Source organism: Anabrus simplex, chromosome 1 (genome assembly GCF_040414725.1).
Source record: "Anabrus simplex isolate iqAnaSimp1 chromosome 1, ASM4041472v1, whole genome shotgun sequence".
NCBI lineage: Eukaryota > Metazoa > Arthropoda > Insecta > Orthoptera > Tettigoniidae > Anabrus > Anabrus simplex.
In genome coordinates, this window is record NC_090265.1 from 830,749,373 (window position 1) to 830,774,616 (window position 25,244).

General features: G+C 37.2%; 1 protein-coding gene across 3 annotated transcripts in view; it reads left to right on the forward strand.

Annotated features, from left to right (window-relative positions):
- Window positions 1-22,268, forward strand: part of LOC136857599 (sialin) — a 380,389-nt gene extending 358,121 nt beyond the window's left edge. For all 3 annotated transcript variants that reach the window (XM_067136381.2, XM_067136380.2, XM_068225248.1), the window contains 4 exons: window positions 372-504; window positions 9,867-10,022; window positions 12,617-12,702; window positions 15,397-22,268. In XM_067136381.2, the coding sequence (XP_066992482.2) occupies window positions 372-504; window positions 9,867-10,022; window positions 12,617-12,702; window positions 15,397-15,585 (564 nt within the window). In that variant the 3' untranslated portion in view covers window positions 15,586-22,268. The remainder of the gene's footprint in view (window positions 1-371; window positions 505-9,866; window positions 10,023-12,616; window positions 12,703-15,396) is intronic.
- Window positions 22,269-25,244: the final 2,976 nt, after the last annotated feature.

Here is a 25,244-nt window from a genome sequence, read left to right on the forward strand (position 1 = left end):
CCCGCGGTGTTGGGGTAGCGTGTCTGCATTTTACTTGGAGGTCTCAGGTTCGATTTCCAGCCAAACCAAAGATTTTTCACTCGGTTTGTGAGACCAATTGAGAAAGTGTCTCATATTACAGGAGGTCGATCCGGTCATGTAAACTAAGCAATATGGCTGAAAATGTCACGCTGACACGTGATGCTCCAATATCTGCAGGCTGTGCATGCCATTATTTAGTTTGTTTTTATATTGTACACTACATTGGTTGGCAGTTTGATTTTCTATTTTTCCTGTAACCATTCCCGTTATCCCTTTACTTGTGTAGTTATTAAAGCATTATATAAACCCTCCGTCCTTTCTAATAATTCCATGTTTTATAATTTTCACAGAATGGTTTGTTGTCGAGTCTACCGTATCTGGGAAAGTATATATTCGCTGTGATCACCAGCACTCTAGCAGACCACCTTCGCAAGTCTGGAAAGATGTCAACCACAGCCACGAGAAAGATGTTCACAACATTTGGTGAGTAATTCAGTACCTATTCGATCTCCACCTCTTACGAGATGTCAAACGTTTATATGTGGGCGAAAGTACGACACTGATCCATTTCTCTTGTAGTTACAAACTACCTGGTTGCCACTAATTTCAACGAAATAATGAATACATTAATGACACTGTTCTGGTCTTCTTCTGGAGGAAAAATGTGTGATGCTTACAGACATTTTAACGCTTTATTCAAATGTATGTTGAGTATCCAGCCCGAAGGCTGGTTTCATGCTCTACAGCTCCACTAACAGCCGTCACAGATAGCCTAGGTGTCACTGAAGAGGCATACTAGATAAATTTTTTTTTTTTGCTAGTTGCTTTACGTCGCACCGACACAGATAGGTCTTATGGCGACGATGGGACAGGAAAGGGCTAGAAGTGGGAAGGAAGTGGCCGTGGCCTTAATTAAGGTACAGCCCCAGCATTTGCCTCGTGTGAAAATGGGAAACCACGGAAAACCATTTTCAGGGCTGCCGACAGTGGGGTTCGAACCTACTATCTCCCGAATACTGGATACTGGCCGCATTTAAGCGACTGCAGCTATCGAGCTCGGTACTAGAGAAGAGGAGTGAGGTAGTTTCCCGTTGCTTTCCCCACAGAGTCAAAAGTTGCTATTACATATCAGTCTGCCAAGCCCATTGAAATGCATGCACCAACCGACACTATGAACGATAGTTTCACACCATTCATAATAGGGACTGGCTGCATAAGGAGTGGCATTACTAGCATCGCTCATACCTCGGTCACTTTTATATTGTCAAAACCATGGATTCACCAAGAATACCTAATAAAAGAAATATATAGTGTGCAGAGGAAAGCAGCAAGATTTGTAACAGGGGATTTCAGGAGAAAGAGTAGTGTATCAGAAATGTTAAAGGAACTTGGGTGGGAAACTTTAAGCAAGATAAGGGAGAAAACTAGACTTATAGGATTATATAGAGCCTATACAGGAGAAGAAGCATGGGGAGATATCCGTGAGAGGCTTCAGATTGAAAATAATTATATCGGTAGGACTGACTACAAGTATAAAATTAGAAGGAATTTTAGCAGAAGCGATTGGGGTAAATTTTCATTCATTGGGAAGGGTTTGAAGGAGTGGAACAGTTTACCAGGGATAGTGTTTGATCCTTTTTCAAAATCTGTACAGATATTCAAGAAGAGAATAAACAGCAACACAGAAAAATGACATGTTAGAGAGCATTCGACCAGTGCAGGTCGAGCCAATAGAAAGTGTGTGAATAAATTAATTCCATCCCCTAGTCTAAGGAGTTTGGACAGCCAAAGTAAGGGACTGCATGTAGGGTGAAGTACAGTGTGGACTTCGAGGGCCCTGGGACCGCTACGGTAGCTGTGAAGGCCCTTCAGGGACTCTGAAAAGTGGTGGCAAAAGAGGGCACTGGTTAAGACGCAGCAGGTCGTTATGCTACTTAGGTTCCAAAATGGGTAAACAATAAATAAATAAATGCAATGTAAATTTTAATCTTATACCAGTTGTATAGTATTATTTGAAGTAATTCCACATACTGTATATGAGTTGACTATATTTGTAAGTACAGGAGATATTATAAGTAGAATTTTGTAAACAACTGTAAATTTATTAAGGGTGAGCTGTGTGTTTTTAATAGAAAAAATTGTTAGCGTAAATTGTATAATATTGTATTCTAGGAAAATGTTCTTCTCTTGTTAATCTAAAATTTAGTGCTTGACAATAATGTATTTTAGTGTACCATTTGCCACCGAGGTAGACACCTCATTTGCAAATAAAGAGATTTTGATTTGATATTTGATATTACTAAGAAAGGTCAATGAAAGTAACAAATTTATTCTGGCCCATACCGGAAGACATAGTGCACTGTAAACACTCCATCCCACCAGCAAAGGCATCTGAATTCAAATATGATTTTAGTTTCCATACATCAGGGATGGTGTAAGAGTAATCCGATTTTTAATTTCTTTTACTATATTAATATCATTATACATGTGTTGTGTTGTTTGAGTCATCAGTCCATAGACTGGTTTGATGCCGCTCTCCATGCCACCCTATCCTGTGCTAACCTTTTCATTTCCACGTAACTATTGCATCCTACATCTGCTCTAATCTGCTTGTCATATTCATACCTTGGTCTACCCCTACCGTTCTTACCACCTACACTTCCTTCAAAAACCAACTGAACAAGTCCTGAGTGTCTTAAGATGTGTCCTATCATTTTATCTTTTCTTCTCGTCAAACTTAGCCAAATCGATCTCCTCTCACCAATTCGATTCAGCATCTCTTCATTCGTGATTCGATATATCCATCTCACCTTCAACATTCTTCTGTAACACCACATTTCAACAGCTTCTATTCTCTTTCTTTCTGAGCTAGTTATCGTCCATGTTTCACTTCCATACACTTTCACGCTCCACACAAAAGTCTTCAAAATATCTTTCTGATTCCGATATCAATGTTTGAAGTGAGCAAATTTATTTTCTTAAGAAAGCTCTTCCTTGCTTGTGCTACTCTGCATTTTATGTTCTCCTTACTTCTGCTATCGTTAGTTATTTTACTACCCAAGTAACAATATTCATCTACTTCCTTTAAGACTTCATTTCCTAATCTAATGTTTCCTACACCACCTGTCTTCGTTCGACTGCACTCCATTACTTTTGTCTTGGAATTATTTATTTTCATCTGGTACTCCTTACCAAAGACTTCATCCATACCATTCAGCAACTTCTCGAGATCTTCTGCAGTCTCAGATAAAATAACAATATCGTCGGCAAATCTCAAGGTTTTGATTTCCTCTCCTTGGACTGTGATTCCCTTTCCAAATTTCTCTTTGATTTCCTTTACTGCCTGTTCTATGTAAACTGCAGCCTTGCCTCACTCCTTTCTGGATTGCTGCTTCTTTTTCAAAGCCCTCGATTCTTATCACTGCAGACTAATTTTTATACAGATTATAGATAATTCTTCGTTCTCGGTATCTGATCCCTATCATCTTCAAAATCATAAATAGCTTGGTCCAATCAACATTGTCGAATGCCTTTTCTAGATCTACGAATGCCATGTACGTGGGCTTGTCCTTCTTGATTCGATCCTCTAAGATCAGACGTAAGGTCAGGATTGCTTCACGTGTTCCTACATTTCTTCTGAAGTCAAGTTGATCTTCTCCCAACTCAGCTTCAACTTGTTTTTCCATTCTTCTGTAAATAATACGTGTTAAAATTTTGCAGGCATGAGATACTAAACTAATGGTGCGGTAGTTTTCACACCTGTCAGCACCGGGTTTCTTGGGAATAGGTATAACAACATTCTTCCGAAAATCGGATGGGACTTCTCCTGTCTCATACATCTTGCGCACTAAATGAAATAACCTTGGCATGCTGGTTTCTCCTAAGGCAGTCAGTAATACAGAGGGAATGTCATCAATTCCAGGTGCCTTATTCCTATTTAGGTCACTCACAGCTCTGTCAAACTCTGACCTCAAGATTGCGTCTCCCATTTCATCAGCAGCAACAGCCTCTTCATGTTCCAGAACCAAATTATCTACATCTTTACCTTGATACAACTGTTGGATATGCTCCTGCCATCTTTCTGCTTTGTCTTCTATCCCTAGAAGTGGCTTTCCATCTGAGCTCTTAATATTCATACACCTAGATTTCCTTTCTCCAAAGGTTTCCTTGATTTTCCCGTATGCAGCATCTACGTTTCCCAGGACCATGTAACCTTCGACATCCTTGCACTTCTCCTTGAGCCATTCTTCCTTAGCTACCTTGCACTTTCTATCCACTTCATTCTTTAATCGCTGCTAACCCACTTTCGATGAACCATTCCTTAGTCTGGTCTCTCAACAGATACCCATCCGATATGGTTGCACCTGCGGCTCGGCTATCTGCTTCATTGGGACACGCAAGCCTCCCCACCGCGGCAAGGTCACATGGTTCGCAGAGGAGGTTACATTATATACAAAGCTTTAATTTAGAGTAATGGACATACTGACAGAAATTCAGTTAAGGGGGTATCGGCATTAGGATAGTAACAGAAGTGGTGGTTGAAGTGCTCACATAATATTCTCACCTTTTAACAATCATTCACAGGAATGTTTATAAATATTTATAAAAAATGGAAAATATGGACAGAAATTTTCCACCAAAAGTTTCATGAATTATTTTTTCCTTTTGTATTGAGCATCCTTCTTGTCCCGAATTATACTTCAGCAATAATCAGCTAACATTGCGGGCATCCATTTCTCTTCATTCCGTCCACCATAGTAGCATGAAAAATTTCTCCATGCTCACAACAACTCTTTGGAAGGAAATCTAAATGCGAGTCTATGAAACATATTTTCAAGGACATATTGCATGCTTAATCTTTATAAGCTTTGATCATTTCTTTCACAAACACTTTGTATTTAGGTTATCGTCTACTTCCAAGGAAGTTTTGTGTTACTCTCTTGAAACATACCCAGGCTCGCTTATCTTTGTCAGACATACAGACATATCGAATAGAAACACAAAAGAAGAGAATATTCACAGAAATACTCACTTGGTATAGCCTATCTGAAGAAGCCAGATAAACAAATTTTAAATTGATAGAAATCGTTGTATTCTCACTGTGATATTGAGAAAAATGTGCCACTCCATCTGAAAAATAACATCAATGTCTGAAAAAGCATCAGAAATAGTAAAATTATTGTTGCCAACAATTTTTTTCTAAAAGTACCAAATTTGTCGCAAACAATGTTAACACATATGATGTATCTGTTCAGATTAATGGAAACCTATCCCTGATAGAGCAATTATGATTTCAGATTTGAATTTATCAGTGTAAATTCCTTTAGAATGACATATTTTCAACACATAAATAGAACCTTTATAGAACCTTTGTAGAACAGTGTTATTATCACACTTGTTCAATTGGAGCAAGTCACCTCGCCTGAGTTAATGTCCAAAAATTGTTAATGGACAATGTAAAGTTAAGGGGAAATGAAGAACTGTATCAGGCAAATGAACAACTGATGGAGACTATTAGGAAAAGAAAACTGCAATTCTATGGGCACCCTTTCAGGATGGATGGAAAGCGATTGACAATACAAACCTGCATGATATTTGATAGGAGACCTAATGTTGCTGACAAATGTTTCCAGGACATGCAGCGAAAATTCCCCGTTCGACTGAGAATGAAATCTAGGACCCTCTGACCCGAAGACCACTCTAAACTGAGCATGCAGACAAGGAGACAAGTGACTGAGGAGACAGTAAATACATGCCATAATTATAACAGCGATAACAATATGAAGGAATATATTATAGAACTTCTGAGGGGGCCCACATTCTCGTACGGAGACATTTGGTTCATATTATCCACTTACCTGTTGATTGGGGAATCTGATTTTACGAAGTGCACTTCCGATTACAGTCTTCTTCAGTGCTCGAGCAAAGTAATTCTATTGGCTCGATTGGGCTAACGGGGCGAGCGATAAAGAGATTTGTGACCAATTATAGTCAGTTAGTGACGATGGACTGGAGAAAATGAAGTTAATGTGAAATGGATCCTGTAACGTGGAACGTACGCTCCATCCCAGGGGTACATTCCCTACGGAGGACTGACCTCTGCTGAAGTTTTCTGCCCGTCAACATCTATTTGAGAGAAATTCTATTCATTCATTTTAACTCAATCCAACCTTCTTCTGAGAGTTTTTGTCAATTCGATATTTCCTCAATCCTTAGACCAATAGACTATACCGTTACTTATGTGTCATATCTGTATTTATCTTACTATGTCTAGCTATACGTTCTCCTCTTCGTTTACTTTCAATATTTACGTTTCCTCGTTCTTTTCTTTTACATTTATGTTTTCTTTGATATTTGCTTTACGTCGCGCCGACACAGATAGGTCTTATGGCGACAATGGGACAGGAAAGGGCTAGGAGTGGGAAGGAAGCGGCCGTGGCCTTAATTAAGGTACAGCCCCAGCATTCGCCTGGTGTGAAAATGGGAAACCACGCAAAACCATTTTCAGGGCTGCCGACAGTGGGGTTCGAACCTACTATCTCCCGAATACTGGATACTGGCCGCAATTAAGCGACTGCAGCTATCGAGCTCGGTCATTTATGTTTTATTGTTAATTGTTGTGTGTCTACAGTTATTTTGTTGGTTTCTAATTTTCTTCTGCTACTTTTATCATTAGATGATCTTCCCTCAGAGTTCTATCACTTTTTTTTAATGTTTGGATTGTGCTACTCCATTGTACGAGGGTCGAGTCATAAGTCATGGTAACTATTTTTTTCTCGCGAACAGGAGACAACACGGAAAATCTAAGATATGGATTTGGAAATATAGGGCATGTACTTATGGATAGTGCCTGAAGACAAATTCTGATTTCAGGAGATTGTCGTAGGAAAGTGACAGAACACAGGCCATTGGTAAACATTGTTTTATTATGGTGTAGACAGCAAATACACAAGACTATGTACAAACGACAGGTCTCCACTGGTTACAGACACTGACCGATCACCATTATCTGTACGTCTTTGTCCATGGACATTGGACGGCCTGGGCGAGACAAATCGGCAATTGATACTCTACCCCGTTTGAACGTCTCCACCCACCTCGCCACTGTTCTATAGGGCATGGCATGCATACCTAATGCTTCCCGCAGCTCTGCATAGCATTGGCGTGCATTTCTGCCGCGGAGAACTGCTGTTTTAATATAGGATCGTTGCTCCTGATTGTTGACTTCCATTTTGTGACGCTCTCACTCACATACTGAACTTGGGGGCATGTTTAGACCTGTTTCCATACACCATCTAGTGACATCGTACGCAAGTACACACCGTACGTTTCCAAATGCATATCTTAGATTTTCCGTGTTGTCTCCTGTTCGCGAGAAAAATAAAACAGTTGTCATTACTTATGACTCGACCTACGTAAAAATATTTTTCATTGCGAAACTCTGTAATTCGGCTTCTTGCTGTTTTGGTTTGCCAAAATAAATAAATAAATAAATAAATAAATAAATAAATAAATAAATAAATAAATAAATAAATAAATAAATAAATAAATAAATAAATAAATAAAAAATAAATAAATAATAATAATAATAATAATCAAACAATACACAAATATTCACAGTGATATTAGAAACCGCAGGTTAAATTTCTGTTTACATATTAAAATAATGCTTCCATTCAGACTTACGAAATAAATAGTGGAATTCTATGAAAACAGGAGTAAAGATAAAACTGAGGCAATGAAATAGATTGGCGAAATCAAAACCGATTTGAAACAGGCAGGAATAGCACCAGCAGATGTACAAAACAGGGTCATGTTCAGATAAAATATTCACAAATGGCAAGTTGACCAAGAGGAAAGATTAAAGAAGAAGGCTGGAACAACCTGGTCTGAAGACAGAAAGGAAGCCCACAGTAAAAGAATAAAAGAAATTGGGCTCAAAGGAAAGCAAATGCACGCCTCTTTAATACTTTGCGTAGTCCTAATGGGCTTATTCGCTTTAATAATAATAATAATAATAATAATAATAATAATAATAATAATAATAATAATAATAATAATAATAATAATAATAATAATAATAATCCGTGCCTGGTTAGCTTGTGTGGGGGTTTGGCTCTGAATTGAGTAGGAGCTAAATATAATCCAGCATAAGAGACTGGAGTTGGGGTCCTCAAACCCGACACGGCCCGTCCCATATGGCTGATAGGGAAAGTTCCTGTAGATATGCAGGACAGGTGTGAATGAGGAAATGCCAAATAAGCACCCGCGGATCAACTGGGGTCAAGAGAAAAACGGTAAACGGTCTAAAATGTGGAAGAAGAATCTCATTTCTCAACGACTGAGATGGCGGAAGAACCTAGTGGAGTCAACCACGAAAAAAAAAAAATTATTTCAGACTAACAATCTGATCTTACTTTGGAATGTTATTCCTACCCTTGAAACACACAATTTCAATCGCAGAATAGAAAATCCGCTGACAGAAAGTTCTACCCCAGGTGGAAGCTCGGAAGAGAAATTCACCATCGCGTTGTACAATGCATCAGGACTTAGGGTTCTGGGAAGTCTTAACCTCTCCAATAAGGATGAGACGGGACATCCTTGGAAACCGTCCAGACTTAAGTTTAAACAGAAGTTTTTTCAGGCAATTTGAATGTAAATTCTTTGTTGAAGGTTGGTAAACGGAAGGAATTACAGTAGAACTACTTCTAGATAGAAACGAAATTCAAATTTTAGCAGTACAAGAGACGAGATTTTTGGATGAGAATGTGACAAAACAAAAAGTTATCGAATCTTTAAAGGTAAACCTACAATTAAAATTATGAAAGGAATGTCACTCTTGAGAACAGCCTTTTATGTCTATAAAAGAATATTAAACAATGTAACTGAACCAAATCCCGCTCAGAAAGGATATCTCTTTTAACAATGAACTGCAAAAATAAAAAAATAAACAGTGAACTGCAGTGAAGCAATAGCCTTGATTGCTTGGCTTTGCAGTGATATTCCTCCAGAGCAAGTTGGCTGTGCGGTTAGGGTCGCGCTGCTGTGTACCTCCATTTGGGAGATAAGTTAGCGGGTTCGAATCCCACTGTCGATAGCCCTGAGGAGGGTTTTCCGTGGTTTCCCAGGCGATTCTTCAGAATGTGAAGCATAGCCGTATGCGCTAATCCGGTGTCTCGGGCCAGCTCACGAATCGTAGATGGCATCGATAAGTGTCCAGTAACGCCACCAAATATGCACTTCTTCTTCACTGACACTAGGATGACCTGGTCGACCCATGTCTGCAACATTTTGGCGTCCCTTGTTGAAGGCTTTTACCCACCGTACCACTGTTCTGTAAGGCAATACAGATTCCGCGCAAGTCTCTTCATACTTTGATGACTCTGTCGTGCTGTATGACGTGTGTGGCATTCAATATGTATCCCAATCCGCTGCTCCTTTTTCGAAACCTTCGTGACGACACTACCTAAGACCGGCAGCTAATGTGGGGCTGTCCTCCCCTCGTCAGTTCTCATGCACGTGATGTGGGAATGAAAAGTCCATGTGCTCTTAGGTAAGGCATGTTTGAAACTAACGTGTGCTATCAGCGTCGTTACGAGGTTTCGTTGCATGGCGTCTGTACAGCAGTGTTCTCACTATTAAATTCCCAACCTTCGTATTTTGAGCTCTTCATTACTATGTAATTATATTAAATGTGGTTTATGATTGAGTAAAGTCTTCTAGTTCATCCTCGAAATTTGAAAAACAAACCTATATTTCTCCATGCATAATCTGTTCTCTTAAGGAAATAACAATGTGATCATCTGGAAATGTTCATTGTTATTGTGATTTAATTGTTATTGCAGCTCTCGCGGTGCCTTCTCTCCTCATGTTGGCGCAGGTGTTCCTCGGCTGTGACCGCATAGCGTCCGTCGCTTTCTTCACCGTAGCTCTCACGGTGAATGGCGCCGTCACGGCGGGGTACCTGGGTAACGGGCTCGACATCGCGCCCAATTTCTCTGGTAAGTCTCTCGTACAATTATTTTATTTATTTATTTATTTATTTATTTATTTATTTATTTATTTATTTATTTATTTATTTATTTATTTATTCATTCGACTGTGAGATTTGAGGATAACGAATACCAACCAAAATACATCTGTGATGACAAAAAGGCCTTATACGAACCACTCTGTGAAGGCATAAATAGAAGGTACAAAATACAAACATGGAAAGTGGTTGGTCTGATGATAGGCGTCAGAAGGACTATACCTAAAAATATTCAGGACTTCTTGAGAAAGATTGAAACATCTGAATCCACCTTTCAGCTGTAACGGACAGAAACACTCGTTGTCCATTATCAGTAGAGCTAGGAATTTTAGGTGCTGCACCTAAATTATTTTTCGCTATTAAAATGCAAAAATTAGTTTTTCTTGCAAAGAAAACATAAAATGAACGCCCCTAACTGTGTTTTAGTTGCACTTTCTTGCATCTTTTCTTAATGCCAGCAATTTCTTCCACTTGTTTGATACTTTTTCCGTTTTTGCCGCATTTTATTCCTAGGAAAATCAAAGAAAAGCCCAACATTTTTTTCTGTACAGCTTTGTTCTATGTAGTTCCTCAATTCGTCGCTATTATCGTAGGCTCCTTATACTGCACTAATAGGGACCTTAAGTACGAACCTGGTGTTTGTCGCCCTGCCCTTTGTCAGCTGTTTATCTCTCGGCCTTTCTAGTATTACGTAGGTGACGGTTCAGAATACGCTTCGACTGTGTGTGGTGTCTGCCATTGTCCTTAATATTGCGCTATTTGCTATTACTCTAATATCAGTATCAACTATGCTGAAACAGATTATGAACACCGAGAAAATACGTGATAGTGCGAAACGGTTTTGTGCTGATGGTATTCAGATCGCCGGGTCAGTTCTGAGGTCCAGGTGCAATGTTTGTGATATATCAATAAATATTGATACAGAAAAAGGAATAAGGAAACACCAACGTAATTATGTAATGCAGTATACAGCTAGGGCAAAACATGTGAAGAATAAGGACCTTGAGGTTAAGGATGTTGAAAGAAACACGCATTAGATATCGACTGCAAACAAAATATGCACCACTTACATCTATAGACGTTGAACATTACTTTTGTAGGCCTATGTCTAAGTACTTGTTTAGTGACCTGTGATGAAACTGAAAATAACATTGAAATGATAAATGTTATCTGTTTTGGCAGTTTTCTGGACGTGAGATTTTTATAACATTGTATTCTGTGACATGTTTTAGGCAGATGTTTAATAAATGATAACATATGTGAATTTTGTGCCCTTTTATACGATGTAAAATTGGTTTTGGTGATGTTTGTATTAATATATGTACATTCAAAATTTGCACTTTTTCGCACCTTTTTGACTGTATTAACGCACCTTATTTGCACCTTTTTAACCAACATTTTGCACCTAAAATTCCTAACTCTAATTCTCAGACATCATCTATATTCCAGAATATGACTGTGAAATTGCTTTAATATTTCAATAAAGTAAAGGACAGGAAATCAAAAAGATGACTATATCAGATATAACCATACAACCTCCTTGCTAGAATACAGCAATAAAATAGCACAAACACTTCGTTGTCATAATTATTGTTCTGTGTGAACTCATTAGGAGGCCGATCGGTTGGATTCCCCAGTATGGGATACTGAACGTTCTCTCCTTATGCAGTTGTCTTGATTATAGATTGTTCTGCCCGTTTAAGCGTCCAGTCTGCATGCTACTGTATTCCCACCAATCAAATGAAACAGCCAGCAGAGTTCGGTAGCTGATAGGAAGGTCTAGAGATTCCGATATCAACGGGGAGTGAATAATATCAAGATTGAATAAAATAACGATTCTGGTTGATGTTGATGGTTGTTGTTTTAAGGGCTGGACTTCGAGATCATAAGCCCGTCAGCCTTTGTATGTATAGGAGAGATGTTTATGCTATATGCCAGATCGAGAGTTGGGGTTATGAAATGCAGAACTAATATATTGGGGAATGTTTCCCTTCACAGCTCGATTAATGATGTCAGAGCATGCATTTCTGTCTTCTTTTATTGTAGGTATTAATAAGATTTAAGCTTGGTAGATGAAGGTGTTGGTGGATTACACCTCAAATTAGAAACAAACCTGTGACAAGAGCTCGATGATTCTTGTAGTTTTATTGTTTTTTCACGAGTCACATCAACGACGACAAAATTGCACTAATCTAGGGTTGGCAGTACTCATTTACTTGACGTGCTTTGCTGACATGCCCTTATAGCGCGCAATTTTTAAATGCGCATAATAGTCAAGTGTTCCAGAAAAATCAATCCTAGGTTTAGTACTGAACTGTACAGGTTTGGGGTTATGGTGTTTAATGTCACCAGAACAATAGTATAGTTGTTATTTATTACGGGCAATGATTTTCGAGAGTCAGTGAATAGCTGATTAAATCTTCCTCGAAAATGATATTCGGAACTACATGAAATTTCAAGTGCAACCATAATTCATTTACAGTTTCCTTCTCCTTTCATACATATTTTCTCTCAGGCCGTTAATAGTAAATGTGACGTTAATAATGTGATATGTTAATGTTTCAGGTACGATATTCGGCATGGCCAACACACTCTCTTCACTGGGTGGCTTCTTATCCGCCTATATGGTGGGCTCCCTTACTCAAAACAATGTAAGTACTTTCCATGTTTTAGTAACCTCAAACCGATAATCATAAAAAATAATAAATACTGTAAGTTCACTCATTTTCTAAAAGAAACTCATTTCTCAAAAAAATGAAAAAAAGGAAGGAATTCCTGTCAATCATGAATGGATTATCTTCCAAATGTTATGTTTAACTATTTGATAGGACGAAACTGACTCTGTGTTTGTCTATCATCGTTACCTCAGATGTGAGGATCGTGATCTCCGAGCAGGTTATTGCTCAGTTGTTTCCATCTCCTGCCTTCCTCAGCCAGAAGTGCTGCACCAAATTCTGCAAATCATTTGACATCAATCAGGCATTGATAAGAGAAGTTGCAATGCCTGCCTTGAAATATTCGATCCAAATCCTGAAGGACCAACATTTTAATTACACCACAATTTTCAAATATGGTATATACTACAGGGTGATAACAAAGTACCATTACCCTCTATCGCGTGTCCACATATTCACAGATGATCGCATTGTATAAATGTGGGATCATGGAAGAGGACTATTTCGAGGTATTGTGACTTATTTGTTATTTATTGCAGAGTCTCTGTGTATACACCATAGTTTTCATAGAAGAGTATGTTTCTTCTCCATGTACGATGTGAAATTCTGCTCAACATTGCTGGCGTAATGGTAGTAAATACATGTCGAGCAGCATCCTTAAGTTAGTCAACTCTCTCGTAACGTCTGGCAGAAACCTTCTGTTTAATGAGCCCCCATAATGCATTGTCGCAAGATGACAGATCAGAACTTCGGGTTGGCTACTCAAAGGCGCCGGCAAATGGACAGACCCAAATCCAATCCATTTATCAGGAAATACCTCATTGGGATATTCTCTAACGGCAGTGTGCTGGTGCTCGTCCTGATGAAACCATACACGACCGATGAGTCCGTGATCTTGCAGATGTGGAATAAACCAATCCCAAAACATGGTGAGGTCTGCAGTTTAATTCACAGCACCGTCAAAGAAATATGGACCTGGCAATAGGTTGCAGATATTGCAGCGAAGATCATGACATGAGGTGGGTGGTGTTCAAGTTCTCCATAGAAACGCGGATTTTATTTACTCCAAAAATAAATACTTCTCCCATTTGCACTGCGATATATCGTGCACTCGTCCGATAAAAACACTTTACCCTCGAAGGAAGAGTTGTAAAGACATCGAATATTCACCCGCAAGCTCGATGATGTTTTTTCATGTTATTATCACTCAGTTTGTTTACAAACGATGTTTTAAATGTCTTGATCTTCACATCCTTCTTCATATGTTTTTGTAATGTCGTGTATGGAACTCGCATTGCCTGTGACCGCTTAAGAATGGTTTTTGTTTGGCGAAACTTCACGTTGTTTGCCATCCTGATCTGGGCTTATATTTTATGATGATGATGATGTTTGTTGTTTAAAGGGGCCTAACAGCTAGGTCATCGGCCCCACGGCTTATCTTTTGTACAACTAGTTGCAAATAAATTTTTCTACCACCGTGGTTTGGGCGGGGAAAGTTTCTGAAACCTTACAGTGAAGTCATGCTGAATCTCTCTCATTGATTTTCCTGTCTGTTGTCGTTCGTGAGCCCACGTGCTCATTACGAGCCGTTCCTCCATGGTGTAAGTGGACTCATCAGCCATGATTTAACAGTAAGAAATAACTGTCCACATATTCATAGATGGTCGCATTGTATTAGTGTGCGATCATGACTTACATAGGGAGTGATGAAAATTCGTGATCACCATGTATATGAATTTTATTTTAACGTACTGTAGGATTGTATATTTTCTTGAAGTATTTACGCTCTCCTACAGTATAAAGCATTTTAAGGTTCATTTTCTTTACACATTAACAGAGAAGGATGAACACAACGAACGTTGTTTTGATGGACTGCATATCCTTGTGTAGCTAGGAGGTGAGTCCAGTTTTAAGGAGAGTAATAGATCAGAAGGGTATTGTGGGTATTGGTCGCGCACCGTCGATTATTGAAACCAGTTCTGACGATGGTTGTCATTAAATTCTACCTGAGTATCGTCAGCTTTATTGAGTAGAGGATACCTGGAACGGATACTTTATCAATTCTAGTCAGGGGCGTAGCCAAGGGGAGGTGCACTGGGGATTAGAACCCCTCCCCATCTCTTGAATCTCTTTTCTAAGGAGCCTCGGAAGTTGAATTTTAGATTGTAATCTGAATATACCATCTCTGTAAAGCTGTTCACGTTGATCATATTGTTCTTATTCTGTATTTTAATGTAAGATTTTGTAGCATATTGGTACCGCAATCTGAATATAAACATAATTCACTTGTATCGATGTCCTTATAATGACAGTCACGCATCCACGCACCACACACGCACAAGTACCTTCATTATGTTCTATGATCATTTTGTAAATGCAAAGCCCGCTCCCTACTCTCCCTATTGGTCTATCCTGGCTACGCTACTGATTGCAGTGCCAGTAATGTCCTAATGAATTGGTAGCTGATGGTTGTCAATGATCCTCTTGTATTCTCTTATGACAAAGTAGGGGAATGTGGCTCAGGATCTATTAATAGCCTGATTGTTTTTACCAGTTATAGTCCGCATTGTCTGATGTAGTTAAGCATCTAACAGAGTAACATACAATTTCTAAATTTGATGATTCAATTGAACTTGTAATGTCTAATGTTATGTTTCCTCTCTTTCACAGCAAACATTCCCGCAGTGGCGCATCGTATTTGCCATCATATCCGCTACGTATGCTGTCGGTGCGCTGATGTTCATAGTATTCGGTACAGGAGAACTGCAGTCCTGGAACAGCGAACCCGAGACGGAGAAGCAGAAACAGGAACGTGAGGAGAGGACTCCAGAATCCATACCTCTAAAAGGAACCTCATGAGGATAGGACAGTGAATAGAGAGAAATGTGACCATTCGTCTGTGTGTGTTTGAGTTTGCGTCTGTGAATGTGTGTCGAGTGGGTCTGCATGGCTGCTCTTCGATGTATTTTATTAGGTGACTTCTTTCGCTCAATATGCCATGCTGACACAACACATGGGAGTTTAATATTACAAACATGGTTTGACGATTGTATTTAATTCTTGAATTTGATTTATTGCAGCTTTTTGGGATTTATTATAATATTAATAATTCCTTAATGTTGATATTCTGTGAAAAGGAAACAATGTTTAAATATCGCCATACAGTGAGAGCATTTGAACTAAGAACCATCCGTGCAGTGATTTTCTTATCGGCGAGCGTCGCAGTCATTGCCGTGTGTCCACAGAGTTCAGAAGCTCTCCCTGAAGTTCAGTAACCTTGCTCATTTTAATTGTTCTGTAAAATATTATTTGATACACTTTAATAGCTGCATTAAGATAGGAATTTCAGTTACAAATTTTAACAAACCGCATTTCGGAAATCAGTTTCAGTTGAGGCAATCGTAACATGAGCACACATCGTTCCACAATAATTGGCTGCTATTGCTGGGCTAGACACACTGGCCTAGAATAACATGAAATTAAATACGGCGATTTGTAATCATACAAATTGTTCTATGTTGCAAGTTTCATGTACTAACAGATTGGTTGCCTATCTATGATGATACAGTAAAAAGATTGGATGTTTTTTAATTCGCAGAATTTAATGCCATTCTGGGTGTACGAAATCTGAAAACGTGTAATGCGTTGTGAGGAACAGTAGAGATTCACAAGTTACCGTTTTATTTCCTTATCACTGTGATTGTTTCATTTTATGTGTCGGTGAACGGAGTTCATGTTACTAAACATTTAGCCACATTCATACAGAATCTCCAATATAATTGTGGAGTAACGTTTGTTGCTTCATTGCGTTTCGAATAGTATATTTCTGTGGACGAAGGCAAAAATGCATATGTCTGAGAACAGAATTTTCAGTCACGGATTTTCAAGGTGAATTTATTGATTCAAATCTTTATATAGAAGCAAATGTACAAAAATTGTATATGATGGATATATACTGTAATTGTATATTATCATATGCAAGATATAAGACTTATGTAGTAGGGCCTATTGATCAAAAATACTATAAGAGGCAAAAGTAATTAAGTTCACATAATTAGTTTACTGTATTTTTACAATTTTTCTTAATGCATTAGTGAACTCGTATACATTTATCCAATAAAAAATTGAAACGCTATACATCATTGTGTTTGAAAATTCACACACGAAATTAACGGGATAAAATTTACTCTTACGAGAATCCGATTATAAAATTCTAGCCTCTGAGTAAAAATACGTAAGTACTGTAACCATATTCACTAATACCCAAACAAATTAATGTGAATTCTGACCGTAGCGAATAACATAAATGTACATATTCTATTTTTACTCAATTGGAATGAAGCATTTGTACTACTTGCGCACTTCTGACCTGGTGATTTCTTTTGTGAGGATTGTATTGGGTGTTAAGAAAGTTTATTCAGCGGTGGAAGAAGATAAATGTTATTACTTGCCGTATTACCTAAACATAAATAAAATGGGACCTTTGCACTTTTACTACAATTCCACGGAATTAATGATAAAATCTCGAAGTTAAGAAGCTACGTTCTTGCTATGGAACAATATGTGCTGGAAAGTTATATACCATACCAAAGATATAATACCGCTAAGAAAAACAACAGCTAAATGTTTGCACGAATATCCCGATATTACTAGAATGTAGTACATTATTGTGAGGATATGCCTCTAATCCAACATATTTGTTAAACACTGGCGAGTGAGAGTTATCAGTAAGTTAGTATTAGTTCTGTGTTTTTGTAATACTTTGGTTTTTCAATTATTGCTTTTTGAGTCATTATATTATAGTGGACATATGCTATTGACGTCAATGACGTAATATGAAAGAAAAGTAAGGTTTTTCTTAATTAACTCAAATGATTCCACTTCCGATTTCATATCCATATGAGAATAATGTCAGAGAATGTCCCAGTTTAAGTGCATTATTTCGATATGCTTGTTCGATTTTACGTTAGTCTTGGTTGGATATGATGGCGATTTTATTTTGAAGTTAATTTTGTACCACGTTTCACAAAAATTAATTCCTGTGTATATTAAAGATGTATGGTATGTGTTTGTTTTTTAAATAGAAGAAGAGAAGTGGAACCATTTTGTACTATACCTGTTCTCGGAGGAAATGTTTGTGTGTGTTACTGGAATAGAGAATTGTAACTGCGGCCTCTAATGACTTACTTTAGAATGTAGCTTAAGCCATTCAATGTATTTCATTGCCTCAATCACATTAAATGTAAATTGTTTTCATAAATCGTATGATAATATTTATTTTTTCCATTTCTTTCAGTATGTACATTTTCTAGTTTCATGTTTTGAAATATTTTCATCAAGATACAAACCTTTTGAAACATCTCACGCTGTCTTACAGATTGTAATAATGATATAAATTTTTATGAGATGCTTGATATACTTCAAGTTCCTTAATTACGAGATACTTTGACTTAGTTATTGTAAAAACCTTTAAAACAATTCTTGCATACGAATTTGACATTGTTAACGTCAATGCAATAATAAAGTGCTTGACTGATATTGTTAATAAAGAGAAGTTTGTGTACTGTTTTGGTAAATTACTACATTTCTATTTCATCAATAACTTAGATAATTTCTTCGGCCGTGCGTAGTTTCGTCTAAAGAAAACTCATTCTGAAATGAAAACGAATAATATATTTATTTTTTGGAAAACAACTCTACCAGGTAAAAGACTCAAAATTTATATGAAAGGAAACAAATATCTATAACGAAAAATTCTGCTCTGCTTAGATGAATATGAGATTCCGCAGAAGATAAAAATACTATAATGTACATTCTAAATTATCACATGCACATATAGACGGAAACACATATCAGTTCATCAGTTTCATTGTATATTCCATAATATGTAACTCTCCACTCATAGAATTAGCGACAGGCAGTTTTAACACTACAATGGATATCTCTGCATTGTTAGACATCATTTCTGAACAGTCTTAAATTCACACCGGGTAACACCCAACGTTGCGTTCACGCAGTTTTATCGATATCGTGCAGTATACTGCTTGAGGTATAATAATTTTAAATAAAAGCAATTCCTTATCAAATATAAGGTTATGAAGTACAAAAACCTGTGAGTATTCACATTATACTTAGTGCTATGCTTAAAACGTTAAACTGCACGGGAAAAATACAATCAGAATTGTCTTATGATGATTAATAATCTTAAATATGATAAAACAAAATTTGAAATGTGACCACGCAAACACAACGGTAAGGGGTATTCCTTAGTATATGTGTGGTGAAATTGACAATATACATTTAATTAGTTTTCAGGTGTGTGTGTGTGTGTGTGCTTGTTGGTGGTGGGGGTAGTGTCAAACTCCTGTAGCGTCGATACAACGTTGGGAAGAAATGAGTTTTAAAAATATATTTTCTCATTTATTTTTCTCATAAACTTTTATTCGAGAAAAATAATACTATAAGACATTTATTAATAATAAATTAAAATTTTTGTTATAATCTTAGTATCTCTGAATTTATTTTAGGTAACGTATATTGTTATCTGAATATAGGGTAAATTAGTCAATTGTCTGCTATACATTTAGTTTCGAGGATGATTTTATAATAACGGAATTCTTACTTCACAACACTGATACGCATCGTTAGAAGTGGAGTACTTTATTTGCTACTAAGTCTAATTTTGTATGTTTAAGTTCTTCAGAATAAATAAGAAAATGGAACTTAACAATACTGTAGTTCCTGGTAACGTAAAAGTATGCCATCAAAACCTTCTTTCAAGGCTTTTAAAACAGTTGTTTAGGTACTGACTAGCATATGGTTACACTGGGTCATGTGGATGAGTTAAGGCATCTATCGACCGATTCTTGAATGATATCTATTTATTCACGGATGTCGTTGACCCTGAAGTGACTATAATGTGTCCATTTTACTATTATTGGGTGAAGACATAGATGCTAGGCCCTTTAAACAACAAGCATCATAATGATGCGAATGGCTATACATGATTATAAATTAATATCTTTGTGTGAATGATACGCATATTTAATTCATTTTTTATTTACTATATTAAAGTACCACCAGGTTTATGCGGAAATAATTACAGTGCACCATACATAAAAAGAAATATTTTGACTGAGCCATAGAATGGAGCATCTCTAGATCAGACAGAACCCTTGTGTTCGCTTTCGGCGATAACTGTAAGGTTTTAATAATAATAATGCCATTTATGAACAGAGTCAGTGTTTAATTGTATCTTTGAATGCAGAAACTATTTCCTTGAATTGGTTTTGACATCAATGTGTCTTAGAGCTGGGTGTCATCCAAAAATTTGTGTAACGAAATAGTGCGATACGATGTCACCCAGCAACAGTACCTTGAGTGTTGCCCAGGCCATGGATCTGTACTTCACATCACAGTCTGCATGGTTGCTGGTAATATCATGTCACGCATTTTATTGAAATACATGTTTATGATCCTTTGATTCTCCCAAAGGGTAATTTAATTACACTTTTTACACTTGTGTATCGTACATTCGAATTCAGTAACAGAACACAATACTTTAGGTTCTTTCCAACACAGTCCTTGTTCCGGCAAGTGGTCTTCTCGATGATGCGCAACAGGAAAATTGTTTTCTACCGCAGTCAGATTTGTATTTATGTGTTCGTATGTTTACAGGAGTTTGGCTTTCCAAACAAATTGTGGCATCAATCGCTGATTGTCAGAAATAGTCCACGGTTTAACACATATACTGAGTCGTACATTTTAGTGATATGCGCAGAAAAACCAAATCACAGTCTCCTGATGTTTTCCTTTTTCTTCCATGAGATGTATTTTATTAAAGAAGGTAGGTTAGTAAAGTTATACTAATACAGTCAATAATATTTCGTGGACTGGCGCCTACAGTGAAGGCAATACGGCGTACACTCATTACTACAGTCAATAAATTCTTGGCGTGATGATTACAGAGTAGGCAACACAGTGTACACCTGTGTAGGTACTACCGTCAATATGTTTGTGGACTGGAGCTATCAATTCAAGGATCACATAGTCTTTTGAACTTTCTTTTGGTGGTGATTCGGGTGATTTTGGATTGATCACCTCAAACGTTTCGCTAGCGGATTTGCCTAATTTTTGGCAGAAAGTGAAATTTGCCCGTTGCTCAAACTACGGCATTCTCAAGTTCCGCCACTGATATTCGACTACCCTTCGCAACAGAGAGCGTAGTTCCGCTTTATCTGTATGCACATAACTGTCTCTTAGGAGTAGCGAAGAACTGTCACGGCAACATCCTATGGTGTAAACTCTTTGCTATAGCGCACCACAGCGATACTAGACGGTCAGTCCACGAACTTCATGACTCTACTACGTATTAGGGAAACTGAGAGGAATTGCAATAATTTTTACAAAAATAACATTATTTAGGTAATTAATTGATTAATTAATGGATTTATTTATTGTGCTACTCCAGGTCCACAAGGGTAGAAGCTATTCCTCCATGCCAGCTCGTGAAACGATGCAGGAAAGCGATGCAGGAAAGCATTACAATACAGCCCAGTCACGTATCAATTCCATAAGCGATACCAAGTCAGCGTATGCAGATCGAGCGATAGGAGAATACGGGTCATGTACGGACAATGAACTACGTGTTGGAAAGAACCTTTCATCTTCAAGGTGTTCAGTTTCCTTACTAGATTTAATACAATGCAAAAAATATTTTTGTATGTTGTTCTATTTAAAAACATAGGCTCAAAGAACATATTTTCCTGTCAGAGGATACTAAAGAGCAGAAGAAGAAATACTTATTGAATTCATTATAATAAATATTTCCATTGTTTTCAATGTGTTTTCACAGTTTGCAGTAACTTTTGAGTTCTGTAATACATTTGTTAACTTTGCATTTGCCAGATAATCACATTTTTACTGAGGACATGCTATAGATTGTAACATCTACTGTATTTTCTTGGGTATTTCTTTCATTTACTTATGAATAAGAATTTTCTTCATAAATCATTCCAGATAATTTCTTGATATTATATATCCAAGAATATTTCAGTAAATCAGTTGAAATATCATACATGCAGTTCAGAAGTGTTATTATGATTGATTGTTTGGAATAATTATCCTGTTACAAGCTGCTGGCGTGGTGATAAAAATATTGTATAATTCTCATTATTTTAAGCGATTTTAGAATGATTGCTGCTATAGCTATGTGGAATTCCAATCTATGTGATATACTTGGAGACACTTTTATTCATTGTGATGGTGTACTATATCTCAGGGGTGTCGATGACCTAACTGTTAGGCCCCTTTAAACAACAAACATCATCATCATCTATATCTCAGGGAATCTTGTATGTTTCCTTGATGAGAACTGTTTGTTATTTTTTGTAATATTGCTTCCTGGGTACTGAATTTTCACAACAAGCATAGCAGCAGAAGACTGCTTAGTCTTATTATGTTGTCTACTCAGTGTCATATTTTTGCTACAGGAAAATCATGTACATTTTGAGACACTTAATAAATTAATTTTTATAAAATTTGATTGTGGTTTGATTTAATGATTCAAATATTGTCTTATTCTTAACTAGCGACATCTGTACATGTCTCTGACCGTATAAATTGCAAAGAGTTTCAAGAAACAATTTCAACGCTAAATGTTTAACACGCGAATGGACCGTGCTATAACATAAAATTATAGTCCAAATCTTAGAAGTGAAGCTTCCACGGTGTGAAGAATTATTTAATTTATTTTCCGGGTTGAACCGTGTTGTGCTTGTACGCATATCACCTTCGTAAACGTCCTGCGCGGGAATCGACCGCGCATGTGGGGTGGGGTAATCGAGGGGTGCCGCCTCCTCCTGCTCCTCCTGCTTTTCGGTCTTCGTCTACATATCGTGCTACGCACTGTACGCATTATCTGAACACAACGTGTCAACAAGTGAGTTAAGAGATAGCGAACTGAGAAGACAGAGAGAGAGAGCGAGAGAGAGAGAGAGAGAGAGAGAGCGCACTTATTAGATCTCCCACACTACCTACATGACCACGCCCCGCAGGACACTCAGAACGACGTTTATTAAGTACATAGACTATAGTAATCAGGTGAACCAGATTCATAGTTACGTTCGGTAATAAATATACACTTGCGTGCAGAAGATCTGACCCATACTCGTAGACTTCAATAGTGGTTTTATCCCCTCGAAGGTTTTTGCACTTACATAACTAACACCTGACTCCATCCAGTCATTACTGATTCTCTTTATGAGATCAATCAATCAATCAATCAATCAATCAATCAATCAATCAATCAATCAATCAATCAATCAATCAATCAATCTGACTCTCACCCAGGTGAGGGGCCGATGACCTTCGATGTTAGGCCCCTTAAAACAACAAGCATCATCAAACCCAGGTGATTCCCCTATCCATTGTTTCCCTAGTCTTTCCTTAAATTATTTCGAAGGACTTCGAAATTTATCGAACATTTCTCTTCATAAATTTATTGTTTCTCTTCCTATAAACGAATATTTACCCCAATTTGTCCTCGTGAATTCCGGTTTTATCTTCATATTATGATCTCTCCTACCTTTAAAGCTCCACTCAAGTTTTTTCGTCTACTAATGTCATTTCACGCCATCTCTCCGTTGAGAGCTAGTAACAAACCGCTTTGTCGAACAACTCACCTTCTTATTCCCAAGTCTGCCCAGCCCAAATTTTGTAGCCTTTTTGTAACACAAATGAAGAAAAATGCGCGTACTGTAATTAATGGCGATATTACCTGGTCAGTACTTGGTTCGGGATTTATGCGAGGATAGAATATTGTAGTCACTTCTACAGAACTAACACGTTTAATTATTTCTTTAAGCTGAAGAATGTGCAAAATGAAACACATTATAATCATCAGAAATATTATAAGAATGCAATCGTAAAACTAGTACTTTTAAATGTGTCTCTGTGTACTTGGTGGGAGATATTAGGAATAAGAACGAGATTTGATGAGGCCTCTGTTGTTGTTCTTCTTCTTCTTCTTATTTTTTGTGGAGATGATGAGAGTAGGAAAGGAGGAAACTGCTGTTAATATGACACTAGAGGGAAGAAATTGGAACAAGTAAAATCATTAAGATATTTGGGAAGGTGGTTAACATGGAAAGGAGCTGCATAGAAAAATTAAGAAACAGAATATCGTTGGGAAAAAGAAGCTTTCGGAAGGCTTAGAGGTATCAACTGGATGTCCTCCACGATTCTCCGTCTTGATTATGTTTTTTTTACTTGTTGATAGGTGAGAGGGCTGTAGTCGTCTAAGGCGATCCCTATTAATTAAGGAAGAAGTTCGCAGAGTGTTTTGTGTAGAGCGTGGTGTCATACGGAGCTGAACATGAACACTAGTGAAGAAAGATACAAAGTATTTGGAAAGGTTTGAAACCTGGTTGTGAAGAAGAATAAAAAGTGTGAAGTGGACGGATAAAGTGAGAATTGACGAGGTGCTAAGAAGAGTAGGAAAGAAGAAACACCTGATGGAAACGATAAGGAAGAGGAGAATGCCCCGGTTGAGTGACATACTATGCAGAAATTGTCTTCAACAGAAGATGATGGAAGGAGGAAGAGGAAGAAGAAATACAGACTTCAAGAGCGAGATCCAAATGTTCTCATACGCTTCTTTTCTAGGATTTTAAAGTCAAACGGACGTGTACAATAATATAATATAATATAATATAATATAATATAATATAATATAATATAATATAATATAATATAATATAATATAATATAATATAATATAATATAATATAATATAATATAATATAATATAATATAATACACAGTAATAGAATACCCCCATACGCTAGTTACAGATCGCCTGAAACTAGAGAGAAAGCACTTTTTTTATTGCAATTCATTAAGTTTTATACATGCAAAATTATTAATTATTACTACACCAAATATAATTAATTTTGTCCTAGACGTTAACAGTGCTATATTGTCTAGGAAAACATGTAGCCTATCTTCCCTTTCCTTAGCCTATTTAATGCTTACTTTCGTTTCAAAATTCTTTTAGATTATCCTAGCATTAACAACATGCCTTACTTAACAACGGCTGAATTAAGGTTAGAAGTACAACAACTGATATATTACAAAATTTGTTATATCCACCTAGTAATTATATTCATTATCCGTGTTATCCTCATCCTTCATTATTCTGGTTCGTATTAATTTTTATGTTTTAAATATCCTTTTTCCACATAGTTTTTAAAATACAAAACATTTTGCTATTCTTCCGGTTTAAACCACTATTTCTTTAATAGTTGAACGATTGTATAGACTTCTCTCTTTTATATATTTTTAATATTCATTTCCCAGATATTTAACTCTCAGTGGTTTGGTTACCCGAAACTCTTAATAGATGCGCTTCGTCCATTACAGTAACTTATACAGGGCGAGTTCCGTAAGGGTTGCCGTCGTTCCTGCATGTCGCGTGTCGGTAAACGAGAGTGCTATCGCCGCTACACCGTTCACGTACG